Source organism: Ornithorhynchus anatinus, chromosome 3 (genome assembly GCF_004115215.2).
Source record: "Ornithorhynchus anatinus isolate Pmale09 chromosome 3, mOrnAna1.pri.v4, whole genome shotgun sequence".
Lineage (NCBI taxonomy): Eukaryota > Metazoa > Chordata > Mammalia > Monotremata > Ornithorhynchidae > Ornithorhynchus > Ornithorhynchus anatinus.
In genome coordinates, this window is record NC_041730.1 from 17,429,316 (window position 1) to 17,445,836 (window position 16,521).

Sequence of the window (16,521 nt, forward strand, 5' to 3'; positions counted from 1 at the left end):
GCCGCTCTAGCCGCTCCCGCCCTCTCCTCGGTGGGCGGCCCCGCCGGTGGCGCTCGGCTCCCCGCGGCGCGGAGGGAAAGGCCGCGGGCCCGCAAGACTTCGACTCCCAGGGTGCCTCGCCCGCGGGCGGACGTGGGGGGCGGCAGGCGGCGAGGCCGCTCCAGGTGCGTCCGCGGGGCGGTGGGGGCGGCCGGGACTACATCTCCCAGAAGCCCCTGAGCCGGGCGGACTACATCTCCCAGAAGCCCCTGAGCCGGGCGGACTACATTCATTCATTCATTCATTCATTCATTCAATAGTATTTATTGAGCGCTTACTAGGTGCAGAGCACTGGACTAAGCGCTTGGAATGAACAAGTCGGCAACAGATAGAGACGGTCCCCGCCGTTTGACGGGCTTACGGTCTACTCGGGGGAGACGGACTGACGAGAACAATGGCAATAAATAGAGTCGAGGGGAAGAACATCTCGTAAAAACAATGGCAACTAAATAGAATCAAGGCGATGTACATTCTCCCAGAAGCCCCTGAGCCGGGCGGACTACATCTCCCAGAAGCCCCTGAGCCGGGCGGACTACATCTCCCAGAAGCCCCTGAGTCGGGCGGACTACATCTCCCAGAAGCCCCTGAGCTGGGCGGACTACATCTCCCAGAAGCCTTTGAGGTGGGAGCGGCCTCTCCTCTCCCCTAAGTTAGGCCAAGGGAAGCAGCCTGGCCCAGGAGCAAGGGCTTGGCACCCTGAGGTGGTCGGTTCTCATCCCCTCGTGACCTTGGGCGACCCACTTGGCTTCCCCGTGCCTCAGTTGCTCTCATCCCTAAAATGGGGGTTAAAGCACGTGGGACAATCTCATTATGTTGTAGCCACCCTACAGAGAAGGGTACCTAACTAATAATGTTGGTATTTGTTAAGTGCTTACTATGTGCCGAGCACTGTTCTAAGCGCTGGGGTAGACACAGGGGAATCAGGTTGTCCCATGTGGGGCTCACAGTCTTCATCCCCATTTTACAGATGAGGGAACTGAGGCACCGAGAAGTTAAGTGACTTGCCCAAAGTCACCCAGCTGACAAGTGGCCGAGCTGGGATTCGAACCCATGACCTCTGACTCCGAAGCCCGGGCTCTTTCCACTGAGCCTCTAAGCGCTGGGGTTGGAAAAGGGGAACCAGTTTGCCCAAGGTCACCCAGAAGGCAGATGGAGAGGCTGGGACTGGAACCTGGTCTCCTGACTCCAAGGCCTGTGCTCTGTTCCCTGGGCTTGGACTTGGACTGACTTGTGACTTGGACTGACTTGTGACTTGGACTGACTGGAGGTCTCTTGGTATTTGTTGAGTGCTTTAACAATAATAATGGTGGTTTACTATGTGCAGAGCACTGTTCTAAGCGCTGGGGTAGACACAGGGGAATCAGGTCGTCCCACGTGGGGCTCACACTCTTCATCCCCATTCTACAGAGGAGGTAACTAAGGCCCAGAGAAGTTAAGTGACTTGCCCAGAGTCACACAGCTGACAAGTGGCAGAGGCGGGAGTCGAACCCATGACCTCTGACTCCAAAGCCCGTGCTCTTTCCACTGAGCCACGCTTTGTTAAGCAAGTTCTCTAGCTTGGACTTGGACTGACTTGTGCTTGGACTGACTGGAGGTCTCTTGGTATTTGTTAAGCGCTTACTCCGTCAAACGCTGTTCTTTGAGCTGGGTTAGATCCAAGTCAAACAGGTCAGACACAGACCCTATTCCACTTGGAGCTCGTAATCTAAGTAGGAGGGAAAACAAGAATTGAACCCCCATTTTACAGATGAGGAAAGTGAAGCACAGAGAAGCGACTTACCCAAAGTCACACAGCGGGCAAGAGGCGGAGCTGGAATTAGAACTCAGGTCCTTGGGGGCAGGGGACGGTTTACTGCCAAGTGCTTAGTAGAGTGCTTTGCACCCAGTAAACTCTCAATTTTACTACGCTTGACAAACTGATTGCATTCTCTTCGCTTGTCTCCCCCCACCCCACAATGCGGGCATTAGAAAGTGTTTTAACGATGATAAAATGAAAGGAAATGACCCCAGTTTTTTTGATACACGCTTAAATCAACACCGACTTCTCTCTCAGTCCTTCTGTACTTACACAATTTCCTATATAAGAGGGACGTGGACCGTTTATCGTGGTCAGAACATTTGAGATGTTTTTTGTTCAGTTTACATGCCCTGCCTGAGGGCCAGAATAACTGAATTATCCATTTTTCCTGGGCTTCGTTCTGGAAATTTTCAGGGCAAGTATTTCCTTTTTTCCATTTTTGCAAGTATTATTTTAAAGAATAATACGTAAGTGCTTACTTGTGTGCCGAGAAGTGTACTAAGCTCTGGGGTTGATATAAGATAATGAGGTCCCACCTGGCCTTGAATCCCTCACCAAGACTGTGAGCCCCACATGGGACAACGTGATTACCTTGTGTCTACCTCAGTACTTGCAACAGTGCTTGGCACACAGTAAGCACTCAACAAATACCATCCTTATTATTATTATGAGCTGATGGGAAGGGAGGTGGAGTGTGTGATGATGCCCGCACGAGCCTCTGTGAAGGGTGGGGGTGAGACAGGGGAGGAGGGTCATGGCTGCCGGGCCCCTGGATCCCCCGCAAGCCGAGCACCAAAACTGAAAGATTCGTTAAATGGGGATTCAATCCTCCAACTCCCTCCTCGCTAGATTGTGAGCCTTTGCCTTTGGGGTGGTCAGGGTGGCAAGCGCCCTGGAGGCTGTGTCAGCGGCTCACACACCATCGTCCCCTGTACCAGCGCTTCCTCCGTGCACAGCGCCGTACTAAACTCTTGGGAAAGCAGAGTCAAGATCGTCGTGAAAGGCCATATTAGCCTGGCCGTGACTCGTTGGACCATCTTTGACCCGCTCCCGACACTTCTCATTATTTTGTAACCCCCTCCCTTCTCATCCCAACCCCTCTCTTGTTTTTGTGTCTGACTTTGTTATTGTAACTTGCCCCTCGATTCCCATTAAACACCTTTAAAATAAAAAGCCCTACTGACAGCTCACCTCCTCCAAGAGGTCTTCCCAGACTGAGGTTCCCCTTTTCCCTCTGCTCCCTCTCTGCGCCCCCTTCCCCCCCCCCCGCTTCACCTCCCCTCAGCTAAGCCCCCTTTCCCTCTGCTCCTCCCCCTCTCCCTTCCCCTCCCCTCAGCCTGTGCTCATTTGTATGGATTTTTATTACCCTTTTTATTTTGTTAATGAGGTCCCCCTGAATCTATCCGATTAAGTTGTCTTGTTTTTGTCCCTCTGTCTCCCCCAGTTAGACTGGAAGCTCGTCATTGGGCAGCGATGGTCTCCATCTGTTGCCTAATTGTATATTCCAAGCGCTTAGTACAGTGCTCTGCACATAGTAAGCGCTCAATAAATACTATTGAATGAAAAGAGTCGGCAGACACAGTCCTTGCCCACAAGGAGATTAAAGGGAAGTGACGGTGGCGTCAGGCTCCCGGACCCGGTTGTGGTCAGTCAGTCGATGGCATTTACTGAGCAGCCACGCTGTGCGGAGCACTGTACTCGGCGCTTGAGAGAGAACAGTGGGAGTTAGCAGACACGCTCCCTGCCTTCGAAGAGCTTACGAGGCTAGCGGAGCGAGAACCACCGTCCGAGCGAGAACCACCGTCCGTCCCTGTTGCCTGGTGGGAAACGGCAACAGCCGCAGGTCGGCTGGCCGACCTGAGATGCGTCAGCGGCCCGGCCTGACGTCCCCGGCGAAAACAGGGCTCGGGACGGGCCGGTGCCCCCGTGGCCGGGGCTTCTGTCGCAACCCGGGAAAAATGAGTGACCCCGGCACTGGGGCAGCTCGGGGGAAGCAGGAGGAGGAGGTGACTGCGTTAGATAAGGAGGGAGCAGAGGCCCAGGTGGCAGAAGAAGAGACACAGAGAAGGCCCACCCCCACCTCCTCTCCATTATGCCCTATTCCCCCCAGCCACTCTCTCCTTCTTTTATCCTCTTTCCCTTCTCTCCCCTCTCAGCCCCTCTTCGCCCACCCCTCCACTCCAAACATCTTCCGGTCCTTCATTCATTCAGTCGTATTTATTGAGCGCTTCTTGTGTGCAGAGCCCTGTCGCTTGGGAGAGTACGATACAATAATAGATTTCCCACCCACAACGAGCTTACAGTCTAGAGGGGGAGAGGCAGACATCATTACAGATAAAATAAATGATAGATATAATAATAACGTTGGTATCTGTTAAGCGCTTACTAGGTGCCGAGCACTGTTCTAAGCGCTGGGGGAGATACAGGGTAATCAGGTTGTCCCACGTGGGGCTCACACACTTTTAATCCCCATTTTACAGATGGGGGAACTGAGGCACAGAGAAGTTAAGTGACTCGCCCACAGTCACACAGCTGACAAGTGGCAGAGCCGGGAGTCGAACTCATGACCTCTGACTCCGAAGCCCAGACTCTTTCCACTGAGCCACGCTGCTTCCCCAACAGGCTGTGGGGCTGGGGGGGGGGGGGGGAAGAACAAAGGGAGCAAGTCAGGGTGATGCAAAAGGGAGTGGGAGAAGAGGTAAGGGGGGGGGGGGACTTAGTCTGGGAAGGCCTCTTGGAGGAGATGTGCCTTCAATAAGGCTTTGAAATGGGGGAGAGTAATCGGAGGATTTGAGGAGGGAGGGCGTTCCGGGCCAGAGGTGGGACGTAGGCTAGAAGTCAGCGGCGAGAGAGGTGAGATGGAGGCACGGTGAGAAGGTTAGCACTAGAGGAGCAAAGTGTGCCGATTGGGTTGTAGACGAATAGCACCGAGGTGAGGTACGAGGGCACAAGGGGGTGGAGTTCTTTAAAGCCAATGGTGAGGAGTTTTTATTAGATGCGGAGGTGGATGGGCAACCACTGGAGTTTTTTGAGGAGCCGGGTGACGCGTCCTGAACGTATTTATAGAAACGTGGTCTGGGCAGCAGAGCGAAGTACGGACTGGAGTGGGGAGAGACAGGAGGCTGGGAGGTCAACATGGAGGCTGATGCAATAATCCAGGCGGGATAGGACGAGCGATTGTATTAACGTGTTAGCTGTTTGGATGGAGTGGAAAGGGCGGATTTTGGTGATGTTGTGAAGGCGGGACCGACAGCATTCATTCAATAGTATTCAATAGTATTTATTGAGCGCTTACTATGTGCAGAGCACTGTACTAAGCGCTTGGGATGAACAAGTCGGCAACAGATAGAGACAGTCCCTGCCGTTTGACGGGCTTACGGTCTAATCGGGGGAGACGGACAGACAAGAACGATGGCACTAAACAGCGTCAAGGGGAAGAACATCTCGTAAAAACCGATGGCAACTAAATAGAATCGAGGCGATGTACAATTCATTAACAAAATAAATAGGGTAACGAAAATATATACAGTTGAGCGGACGAGTACGGTGCTGTGGGGATGGGAAGGGAGAGGTGGAGGAGCAGAGGGAAAAGGGGAAAATGAGGCTTTAGCTGCGGAGAGGTAAAGGGGGGATGGCAGAGGGAGTAGAGGGGGAAGAGGAGCTCAGTCTGGGAAGGCCTCTTGGAGGAGGTGATTTTTAAGTAAGGTTTTGAAGAGGGAAAGAGAATCAGTTTGGCGGAGGTGAGGAGGGAGGGCGTTCCGGGACCGCGGGAGGACGTGACCCGGGGGTCGACGGCGGGATGGGCGAGACCGAGGGACGGCGAGGAGGTGGGCGGCGGAGGAGCGGAGCGTGCGGGGTGGGCGGTAGAAAGAGAGAAGGGAGGAGAGGTAGGAAGGGGCAAGGTGATGGAGAGCCTCGAAGCCTAGAGTGAGGAGTTTTTGTTTGGAGTGGAGGTCGATAGGCAACCACTGGAGTTGTTTAAGAAGGGGAGTGACATGCCCAGATCGTTTCTGCAGGAAGATGAGCCGGGCAGCGGAGTGAAGAATAGACCGGAGCGGGGCGAGAGAGGAGGAAGGGAGGTCAGAGAGAAGGCTGACACAGTAGTCTAGCCGGGATATAACGAGCATTTAGTGATGGATTGAATATGTGGGTTGAATGAGAAGGAAGAGTCAAGGATAACAGCGGGGTTACAGGCTTGTGAGACGGGAAGGACGGTGGTGCCTTCTAGCGTTGGGAAAGTCAGGGGGAGGACAGGGTTTGGGTGGGAAGATAAGGAGTTCTGTTTTGGACGTGTTAAGTTTGAAATGACGGGAGGACATCCAAGAAGAGATGCATCTTGAAGGCAGGAGGGAGAGCGATCGGGGTTGGAGATGTAGATTTGGGTATCATCCGCGTAGAGATGGTAGTTGAAGTCATGGAAGCGAATGAGTTCTCCAAGGGAGCTGGTGTAGATGGAGAATAGAAGGGGACCCAGAAATGAACCTTGAGGGACTCCCACAAGTTAGGGAGTAAGAGGCAGAGGAGGAGCCCACCAAGGAGACGAGATTGAGAGGCCAGAGAGATAAGAGCAGAAGCAGGAGAGGACAGACTCAGTGAAGCCAAGGTCGGATAACGTTTCCAGGAGAAGGGGCTGGACCACGGTGTCGGCAGCCGAGAGGTCGGGGAGGATTAGGATGGAGTTGAGGCCGTTAGATTTGGCGTGAAGGAGATCATTGGTGACCTTCGAGAGGGCATTTTCTGTGGAACCAAGGGGACAGAAGCCGAATTGGAGGAGAAGGATTTGAGACAGTGGTTGTTGGTTTCGTGCCCATCCGACCTAAGATAAACAGATTTTTGGTCCCCTTAGGTGAAGAGCAGAGCCGTCGTTTGAATAATAATAATAATAGTGATATTTGTTAAGCATTTACTACGTGCCAGCCAAATATCGTACTAAGCACATGGGGTTCCCAGGAAGTATTACTCTTATTATTGGTGGTACTGGTAGGAGTAATTAGGAGTAGTTCATTCACACCTAGATACCTAAGGGTTTCCTCCTTCCCCCTCGGTGCGGGCAAGGACCCAAACCTAAACTGTAGGGGAGAAAGGGGAGGAGGTGACCCTGGGTCCTTGGGGGTGTGAAGGGAGGAGGAGGAGGAGGAGAAGAAGAAAAGGAGCCTGGAACCCTCGGGGCATTGGAGCCCGATGTAAATTAAATTCATCTGGGGGGCTTTGGAGGCTGCTCGGCCCTGTTCCGGCCTGTAGGCTGGGCCCAGTTCACGCCGGCCCCCGTGTGTATACCCTGGGGGCATCAGAAACAGTTTTTCTCTCTCTGGACCCTGATTCTTCACTTCCCCTTTCCACCTCTTGTGGTAAGAATGGGTTTGAGAAAGGAGAAGTTGGAAATCTTCTTGGGGCCAGAGCCGTATCATCAGGTGTGGGTTGAGGGTGTGAAAGTCAAGGGAGAGGATATCAGAGTGAAGAGGAAGGCACAGCGAGGGCCAATTTGCCTAGCGCTTTCTCCGGGGAGGGGACCGGCCACTCGGACTGTCGAGAGAAGGGATTTCTAGCAGACGAGAGAAGGGATTTCTAGCAGCCAGCCGGGTAGCAGCCTCCTGGGCCTCCCCGTCTGTATTCAGCGGAGGCCGGGGGCGGTGGAGCTAAAGGTAAGGGGATGGAGCTTGGAATTCAGATAGTGCCTGCCCTCCTCTGACCCGGGACCCGCCCCAGCCTAGCGGGGAGCAGTGCCGGATCGGGGGCCGCCTCCGCTCCTCCCGGACCCACAAAGTAACCCACGGCCCATACGCCGGGACCCGTTGAGCTGGGCCGAGTGGCCAACGGCGAGGGAGGTGGGGGGCGGGGAGGCCCTGCCCTTTCTATTTTAATAAAAGGAAACCTGAGCCCCCCGGCCGACGGCCGGCGGAGGTGGAGGTACGGTTCCCCGTCTGATCCCGGCGGGCCGGGGCAGGGGCGGTGGACAGGGCAGAGGCTAGAAGGTGGCATGGGGCGAGGGTAGCAGAGAGATCCTGGTCCGCCCGGGGAACGGGACCCCAGGTGGCCCGGAGGGAAGTGTTTGACTTGTCACCTTTCCCTCCTCTGCAGGAGCGAGATGGCCACAGGCCGCTTTTTCGTCTTCTCCCTGGCCCTGGGCGCCTTGGGCACCCTCTGCGTGCTCTTGACCATCTACTGGTTGCAGCACTGGCGCGGAGGCTTCAGCTTGGGCCGGTCGGACGCCATATTCAACTGGCATCCCGTCCTGATGGTAGCGGGGATGGTGGTGCTCTATGGGGCAGGTGAGTAAGGAGCCACCGGAGAGGCGCTGGCTCCGTCACCTGTCTGCTGTGTGACCTTGAGCAAGTCACTTCACTTCTCCGTGACTCAGTTCCATAATAATAACTGTGGCATCTGTTGAGCGCTCGCTATGTGCCAGGCACCCTTCTGAGGTCTGGAGTTCATATCAGCAGATCAAGCTGGACACAGTCCCTGTCCCGCGGAGGGCTGCCGGTATTAACCCCCATTTTGCCGACGAGGTAATGGAGGCCCAGAGAAGTAAAACGACTAGCCCAAGGTCACACAGCAGATGAGTGACTCCAGGCCCGTGTGTATCCACTGGGCCACGCTGCTTCTCATCTGTAAAATGGGGCTGTGAACCCCACGTGGGACATGGACCGTGTCCAAACTGATCAGTCCTACCTACCCCGGCGTTTAGAACAGTGCCTGGCACATAGTGAGTGCTTGACAAATACCATGAAAAAAAAAATAAGGCGTGGAGGCTTGGGGTTGGGTGACTGGGATAACAATTATGGTACTTGTTAAGCACTCACTGTGTGTGAAGCACTGTTCTAAGCGTGGTGGAGTAGATGCAAGTTAATCAGGGTGGTTCTGGGCCCTCCCTCCCCCCCCCCCCCAGCTTGGGGCAAGTCCATTTCTCTCTAGTAGAGGCTTTCAACCCTGCCGGGGCCGAGAGAGGAGGAAGGGGACTGTCCTAAGTGCCCAGGCTACCTATGTGCAGTAGGGTCAGTTTCGGGGAGAGGGAGGTGAGAAAGGGGGTGTTCTGCCAGTGACCGTTCCAGGGGGGAGATGGTTGTTGAATGACCCGGGATCCCTCGCAGGGCGAGGTTTGGGACCGGTGCCCACCTCCCCTGCCCCGCCAGACTACCCACCCCGTGCTCTCTGTCTTCACCAGCGGAGTAGGCAAAGCAGAACAACCAGCGTATTTTCACCAACCCGTCAGGGGAGGGGAAGGGAACCCTGCTCTTCTTCCCTTACGGACTCTACCTCTTCCCCCAACCCAAGCAGCCCCCCTCACCCCACCCCTGAAGGCTGCTGGATGAGCCGAAGGCTTGGTATAGTCGACGTCCCCGTCCCCCCGCGGCTTAGCGGATAGAGCAGGGGCCTGGGAATCAGAAGGACCTGGGTTCTAATCCCAGCTCCGCCGCTTGTTTTCTGGGTGAGTCACTTCACTTCCGGGCCTCAGTTACCTCACCTATAAAATGGGGACTAAGGGTGTGAGCCCCTTGTGGGACAGGGACTGTGTCCAACCTGATTAACTCGTATCTACCCCAGCGCGAAGAACGGTGCTTGACATTGAGTGAGCGCTTAACGAATACTATTATTATTCTTATTGTTATTATCATTTCCAACCCCTCGCCTCCCCCAGGCGGCCGAAAGAACCGTATCTGGGGGATGCTTTAAGCCCCTTGACTGAGGGGACAAAGAGCAGTACGATGCTGTACTGAGCGCTCAGTCCAGGGCTCCGCACCCAGTAAGCGCTCAATAAAGACCGTCGACTGATTGGTTGACAGCATGACCGATCTCCCCGCAGCATCGCTAGTGTACCGGCTGCCCCAGTCCTGGGTGGGATCCAAGCTGCCCTGGAAGCTGCTCCACGCCGCCCTGCACCTGACCGCTTTTGTCCTGGTGGTCCTGGCCCTGTTAGTCGTCTTCACTTATCACAGGTGGAAGAAAATCACCAACCTCTACTCACTGCACAGCTGGCTGGGGATCACCACCGTTTTCCTCTACGCCTGTCAGGTGGGTGCCCTGTGAGAAGCAGCGTGGCTCAGTGGAAAGAGCACGGGCTTTGGAGTCAAGGCTCATGAGTTCGAATCCCAGCTCTGCCACTTGGCGGCTGTGTGACTGTGGGTGAGTCACTTAACTTCTCTGTGCCTCAGTTCCCTCATCTGTAAAATGGGGATTAAGACCGTGAGCCCCACGTGGGACAACCTGATTCCCCTATGTCTACCCCAGCGCTTAGAACAGTGCTCGGCACATAGTAAGTGCTTAACAAATACCAACATTATTATTTCCTTCCTTCATTCACTCGGTCGTATTTATTGAGCGCTTACTGTGTGCAGAGCACTGTTCCAGAGCGCCTGGTAATTCAGCAATAAAGAGAGACGATCCCTGCCCACACCGGCTCTCTTTCCTCATCAGGCAGGTAGATGATCGCGGTCGCGATCACGCAATCATGAGGTTTTGGAGGGCCTGTCTGAGAGAAGCACCATCTTGGGGTGTAGACTTTAAAATCTTCACGGCCAGAGAATGGATCGTATCCGTCTGCTCTTTTCTTGGCTGCTGCTTGTTATTTTTGATCATTTGTATCCTTTACCTATTGTATATTTGGCACTTTATGTCCCCTTAAGTAATAGTAACGACAGTCTTCTTTGCATGCTCATTATGTGGCAGGCACTGAACTCCTTGCTGAGATAGATACAAGACAGTGAGATTGGATACATTCCCTGTCCCACATGGGCCTCACGGCCTACGAGGAGAGAGAACAGGTGTTAGGTCCCTATTTTACAGATGAGGAAACTGAGGCCTGGAGCAGTACCTTTGCCAAAGTCACACAGCAGGTAGATGGCAGATCTCCTGCCTCCCGATCCTGTGCTGTTTCCACAGTTTTGTCTTTCGATAGATAGTAAACCGTATGTTCTCCAAGCGACTAGAACCGTGCTCTGTACACTTTAGGCACTCAAAAAATGTTGCTGCCGCTCCTGATGATAATAAGCATCTCTCTCTCACATACCTAGACACACCCCGCCCCCCGCATTTAGGTTATATATACCCACATCTGAACAGTCAAGTCTGTATCCCGAGTTGGCGCTCACCTACGTGATGATTCCCATATAGGAGTGAGGACACCCTTGTCTTTTGTCAGTCAAGGAGGGCTTCGAGGCAGAGGGAGCATTTAGCGGCATGGAAGACGTGGGATGTTGAAAGGAGGCGGGGGACAGGGTCCATTTCGGAAAAGGCGGGGATGTCGACGAGGAGGGGGCTGGAACGGGAGAAGCGTGGGAGATGCAGGGGGGCATCCAGGAGGCAGTGGGGAGGGACACCAAAGCCGTGTCCCCGGTCCTTACCCGAATCTCTCTCTTTCCCACTAGTGGTTGTTCGGTTTTGCCATCTTCCTGCTGCCTTGGGCGCCCGTGTGGGTACGCAGCCTACTCAAACCCATCCACGTGTTCTTCGGGGCCTCCATTCTCTCCTTGGCCATAGCCTCCGTGCTCTCTGGCATCAACGAGAAGCTCTTCTTCTGTCTGTGAGTCCTGGGCAGAAGGCCCAAGCCTGGGGCGGCGGGGAGGCTCTCCTCCTGGGCATGAAGGGAGACCATCTAAAGGAGGAAGAGGAGGACGAGGAGGAAAAGGAGGAGGAGGAGGAGGAGGACAGTGTTAGCGTGAGAAGAGAGGACCTATCTGAAAGACCGGGTCAGGGCCAGGACCGCTGTCCTGGAGGGGAGAAGAGTGGAACTGACAAGCAGTGTGGCCTATTGGTTAGAACACGGGCTGGGGAGTCAGAAGGACCCGGGTTCTAATCCTGGTTCTGCCGCTTGTCTGCTGTGTGACCTTGGACAAGTCATTTCACTTCTCTGGGACTCAGTTACCTCATCTGTAAAATGGTGATTAAGACTGTGCGCCATATGTGGGACAGGGATTGTGTCCGACCCAACCACCTTGTATCAGTCCCAGCGCTTAATACAGTACTTGGCATAAAGTAAGTGCTTAACAACTGCCAGAATAATAATAATGATAATAATAATAATTGGTCCTGCCTCTGAAGGAGAGGCCCAGAAGGTCCCACTCATCGACTTCGGTGGTAGGACTGTCCTCCAATCAGTCAGTCATATTTACTGAGCGCTTACTGTGTGCAGAGCACTGTACTAAGCGCTCGAGAGAGTACAGTATACCAATCAACGGACACACTCCCTGCCCGCGTGGAGCTTACGGCCTAGAGGTCCCCTCCAGGGAGGGGTGGGGGAAGGGAAAGGAGCCCGGGGAGAGCCGAGCCGCTCATCCGACCCCGCAGGAACAACCAGACGCATTACTCCGGCCTCCCCGTGGAGGCCCGCTTCGCCAACGTGACCGGGATGTTAGTGGTGGTCTTCGGGCTGCTGGTTCTCTATGTCCTCCTGGCGTCACCCTGGAAACCACCCGAGCCCGGGGTGCTGTCGGACAGACAGGTACGGGCCCGCGGGCCAGACCCCAGGTGGGCCGGAGAGGGGGGCCGAGGGAGGGCGTCGGGGGGCTCCGCGGCATCCTGGGACGCTAGAAGGTCGCAGTGTTGGGTCGGAGAGGGAAATTCTAAGCAGACAAGAGGGTGTGCTGGCTGGTTTGGATTCCAAGAGAGACCACCATATTGGGCCTAAAGCTGCTAAGCACTGGAAAAACTCAGCTGGGGAGAGTCGGTCAGTCATTTGTACTTACTGAGCACTTACTCTGTGAAGAGCACTGTACTAAGCGCTTGGGAGAGTACAGTAGATCAGTATAACAGACACATTCCCTGCCCACCACAAGCTCACGTCTAAAGGGCGAGGTAGATGGCGGAAGGAGCGCCATCACAACTAGGGGTGGGTCCTCTAGACTGTGAGGTCGTTGCAGGCAGGGAATGTGCCTGTTTATCGTTGTATTGTACTCTTCCAAGCGTTCAGCATAGTACTCGACACACAGTAAGCGCTCAATAAATACGATTGAATGAATCACAGGCCCGGAAGTCAAAAGGACCTGGTTCTAATCCCGGTCTCTCCACTCGTCTGCTGGGTGACCTTGAGCAAGTCCCTTCACTTAATAATGATAGTGTCGGTATTTGTTAAGCGCTTACTATGTGCAGAGCACTGTTCTAAGCGCTGGGGTAGATACAGGCTACTCAGGTTGTCCCACGTGAGGCTCACAGTCTTCATTCCCATTTTACGGATGAGGTAACCGAGGCACAGAGCAGTGAAGGGACTTGCCCACAGTCACACAGCTGACAAACGGCAGAGCTGGAATTTGAACCCATGACCTCTATGCCTCAGTTGCTTCAGCTGTAAAATGGGGATCAAGACTGTGAACTCCATGCGGGACAGGGACTATGTCCAACCTGATTATCTTGCATCTACCCCGGCGCTTAGCACTGTGCCCGGGACGTAGTAAGCACTTAACAAATGCCATAAAGTAAAATAAAAAAAATGGGGACCTCCCCATTCCCTTCTCTGGGAAAGAACCCTATCTAGTGGGCGGTCCGAGCTCAAGAAGGACACGGTGGAAACTCCGCTTCTCACCGATCCCTTCAGTGGGGGGCCTGTCCTCTCCCACCGTGAAGTAGCAGGTATCTGGAGTGGGCGCGTGTTACTCGTGGTCGGAAAACCTAACTGGCGGAGTGCTGCATTTGAAGGAATCTTCTTCCTTGGCAAAGTCGGAGGCCCAGCGAGGCGCTGCCAGTCGATCCATCGGTCGGTCACGTTTACTGAGCACTTACTGTATGCAGAGCACGATACTCAGAGTTTGGAAAAGTACAACAGCCACGATCCCTGCCCACACGAAGCTTCCAGTCTGTAAAATCGGGCTGCTGAGGGTGGTGGGTACCAGGCGACCTCTTTCTAGGAGATTGGCGGGGGGGTTGCCCGTGTCGCGTCGTTAACTCACGCACCCCCGACTCTCTTTCCAGCCCCTGTTGCTCGAAAGGGAGTGAAGCCAGATGGGCCCCGAGGAGGTGTAACGCGGACCTGTGATCCCCCCCCAACACAGACGGCGTTCTTTCCTCCGCCAGAGAATCTCTTCTCCCGCTGCCGGCAACAGCCTGACCGGGGCCTGGACGACCAGGGGGAAAACGGGGAGCGGCAGCATCCAGCTTCCTCCCGCCCCCCGGGCTTATCCTGCTCTCTCAGTCTTTCCATTTGCCACCTGACTGCTTCCCCGGGTCTTTCTACCCCCTTCTCTCCCGATCGTGCCTTTTCTCAACTCCGTCTTTCTCAGCTGTCTTCTTTACAACTCAGGTGCGGCTTCCTTCTTTGGCTGTCTCCCTCCGGCCTCCTCCCCGCCGCTGTCCCGGACACGCACGCTCCTGTCTCTCGCGCCTCTGCCTCACTCTCCGTCCTCTCCTCCTGCCTTTCAGGCTGGCTTCACCTCTCCACCCCCAGGTGAAGAAGGCTGAAAGACTCAGGGAGACGAGAGGGCGGAACTCAAGCGCGATTCATGGTCTCGAAGTGGGGAGGTTGTGGGAAGAATCCCTTCTCCACTTTCCGTCTCTGCTCCCCTCTCACGGGAGATGACGTTAGCTCCTTTAACCTCTTGGCCTTACACGTCACGGGGCAATCCATTCGTACGTAGAGCGTCCGCGTGTGTCTGTGTACGCGTGTGTGGGCAGGAAATGTGTCCGTTTATTGCGGTATTGTACTCTCCCGAGGGCTTAGTACAGGGCTCTGCACAAAGTAAGTGCTCGATAAATATGATTGAATCGAACGAGTGCGTGCGTGCGTGTGTGTAGGTGGATGGTGTCGATCTGGGGTGTGAGTGGGATGAAAGTGACGCTAGATCTGTCTTGGAACAGGCCAATAGGGGAAGGGATAGAAACAAAGAAGCCGCTCATCCCTCCACTCCAGGCTCTGAGTGCAATGTTCGCGGTCTGATCCCCTGCCCTAACTTTTAGCTCCTGCTGCAGCCGGGGCCCGCATCCGGATCCTGCCCCGACATTTCCAGGCCGGTCACTGCCCGGTCAAGCCCAGGGACCCGCTTTGCCTGCTCTGGCAAGGAGGAATTGACCGACTGGCAGGCCGCCGCCACCCACGGTGACAGAGGAGTAGAATACTGATTCTTGCTGAACCTTTTGGGCCTGGGGGACGGAGGGCAGGAGACGATCCACAGGCAATATCTGGCCTGCCGGTCCTTTTCATCCAGCCAGGCTGCTCACCCGCCACCTCCCCGCCCTGGGGCAGAGGGCTGGTGGAGGGAATGAGGTCAGGAGTCCCAGCCTGCAGACCTGGGGGTGACCCTCAGGCCAGAGGTTTGGCCAGCCTGCCTGGCCGTGTTCCATTCGTGTTACCCCTGGCTGTCCAGTTTTCACAGCTCTGAGCCAGCTGGACAACCATTGCCAAGTACCAGTTCCCTGCCCTGGGCACCAGTGCCAAGTGGAATTGGGGATGGGAGGGATCAGCACTGGCTTCTGAAAAAGCTTCTTCCTGAGTCTCTGGCTCAGCCCCAGGCCTTCTGGGAAGTTCATTGACCACCCCCTTTTTTTTATCAAATCAGTCTTTTCCCTTCACTTTGAGCACTTTCTTCCTCCACCGCTGCACTTTTCCCATCTCCCCCTCCCCTGGCTGCTGCTCTCAGGTTCTTCTCTCCTACTTGTCCTGTTCAACCCAGCGGGTATCGTGGGCACAGTATCTAATTGGAAGAAAAATGACCTCTGGAAAATCTTTTCAGTCGGGTCCCTGGCTCTGGGATGGACTTTTCCCTGTGCGGGGCCTAGAAACTGTGGATGAGGCCAACCCCCCCTAACTGTTTTGGGGTGAGTTCGGTTCAGCGTTCAGGGCCTTGCTGGACTGGAGTGCTCAGTCGAGATCGATGGGTCCGGCCAGCCTGGAGCGCGTCAGACGTACTGCTGGATTCAGACTCCTTTGTGTTCTCACATTACCTATTCCGGGGAATGCTTGGTTGCAAATGTTATTAAATGACTTAACTGACACAATTCGATCCATCAGTGGGATTTATTGAGTAGTTATTGCGTGCAGAGCACTGTACGAAGCACTTAGCCCTTAACTTTCTGGTTGGACAGGTCGGTGGAGAAATGACTGTGAAACCAGGACTGGAGACTTGCCTTTCTCCCCGGCTCCGATAGAGACTGTTACGTGGCAGCAAGTGTATTGTTATTATTATTATGGTATTTGTTAAGCACTTACTATGGGCCAAGCGCCGTTCTAAGCACTGGGGTAGATACAAGTAATCAGGTCGTCCCACGTGGGACTCACAGTCTTCATCCCCATTTTCCAGATGAGGTAACTGAGGCCCAGAGGAGTGAAGCGACTTGCTCGACTTGCTCAAGGTCACACAACCGACAAGTGGCGGAGGCAGGATAAGAACCCACGTCCTCTGCCTCCCAAGCCCGGGCTCTTTCCACTAGGCCACGCTGCTTCTCTAATCATGTGAACATGTTTACGGTGTAAACATCAGGGCCCGGTGTGAAGGCGATCACTTTGAAGCACGCTCGACCAGTTATAGCTGATAGCGAGGCACAGCCCAGTGATGGAGTTTCTTGGGGCTCCGCACTTCTGCACCCCGAGAGTGACCTCAGTGATTTGCCGGCAGCATCCCGTGACGCTTAGATCCGGAACCCCAGGAAGGCGTGGGAAGCATCCGGGATGCCAATGAAGCCGTTGGGCTCCCCGAGGGCTGGCAGCAGCGGACTGGATGAATGTCAAGACGGCCGCTCCCCGCTGTGACGGCCAGTGCCCGAAT

The 16,521-nt window shown here is 54.8% G+C and overlaps 1 protein-coding gene across 3 annotated transcripts; it reads left to right on the top strand.

Moving 5' to 3' along the window:
* The first annotated feature begins 20 nt into the window (after nucleotides 1-20).
* LOC100076208 (cytochrome b ascorbate-dependent protein 3) lies at nucleotides 21-15,754 on the top strand. 3 transcript variants are annotated; one of them, XM_029060829.2, is made up of 6 exons: nucleotides 21-164; nucleotides 7,916-8,106; nucleotides 9,639-9,847; nucleotides 11,200-11,354; nucleotides 12,119-12,272; nucleotides 13,736-15,754. In XM_029060829.2, the coding sequence occupies exons 2-6, from the start codon at nucleotides 7,923-7,925 to the stop codon at nucleotides 13,757-13,759; spliced, it is 726 nt and encodes a 241-aa protein (XP_028916662.1). In that variant the 5' UTR covers nucleotides 21-164; nucleotides 7,916-7,922; the 3' UTR covers nucleotides 13,760-15,754. The 3 variants fall into 3 exon arrangements, with proteins under 3 accessions (XP_028916662.1, XP_028916664.1, XP_028916663.1); XM_029060831.1 differs by lacking the exon at nucleotides 21-164 and adding an exon at nucleotides 3,526-3,680; XM_029060830.2 differs by lacking the exon at nucleotides 21-164 and adding an exon at nucleotides 7,006-7,479.
* Nucleotides 15,755-16,521: the final 767 nt, after the last annotated feature.

Excerpts from the sequence above, each read along its gene's own strand:
- LOC100076208 (XM_029060829.2), top strand. The coding sequence starts at position 7,923 with ATGGCCACAGGCCGCTTTTTCGTCTTCTCCCTGGCCCTGGGCGCCTTG. Across the intron at positions 8,107-9,638 it reads GGTGGTGCTCTATGGGGCAG|CATCGCTAGTGTACCGGCTG; the intron begins GTGAGTAAGGAG and ends ATCTCCCCGCAG. Across the intron at positions 12,273-13,735 it reads GGGTGCTGTCGGACAGACAG|CCCCTGTTGCTCGAAAGGGA; the intron begins GTACGGGCCCGC and ends CTCTCTTTCCAG.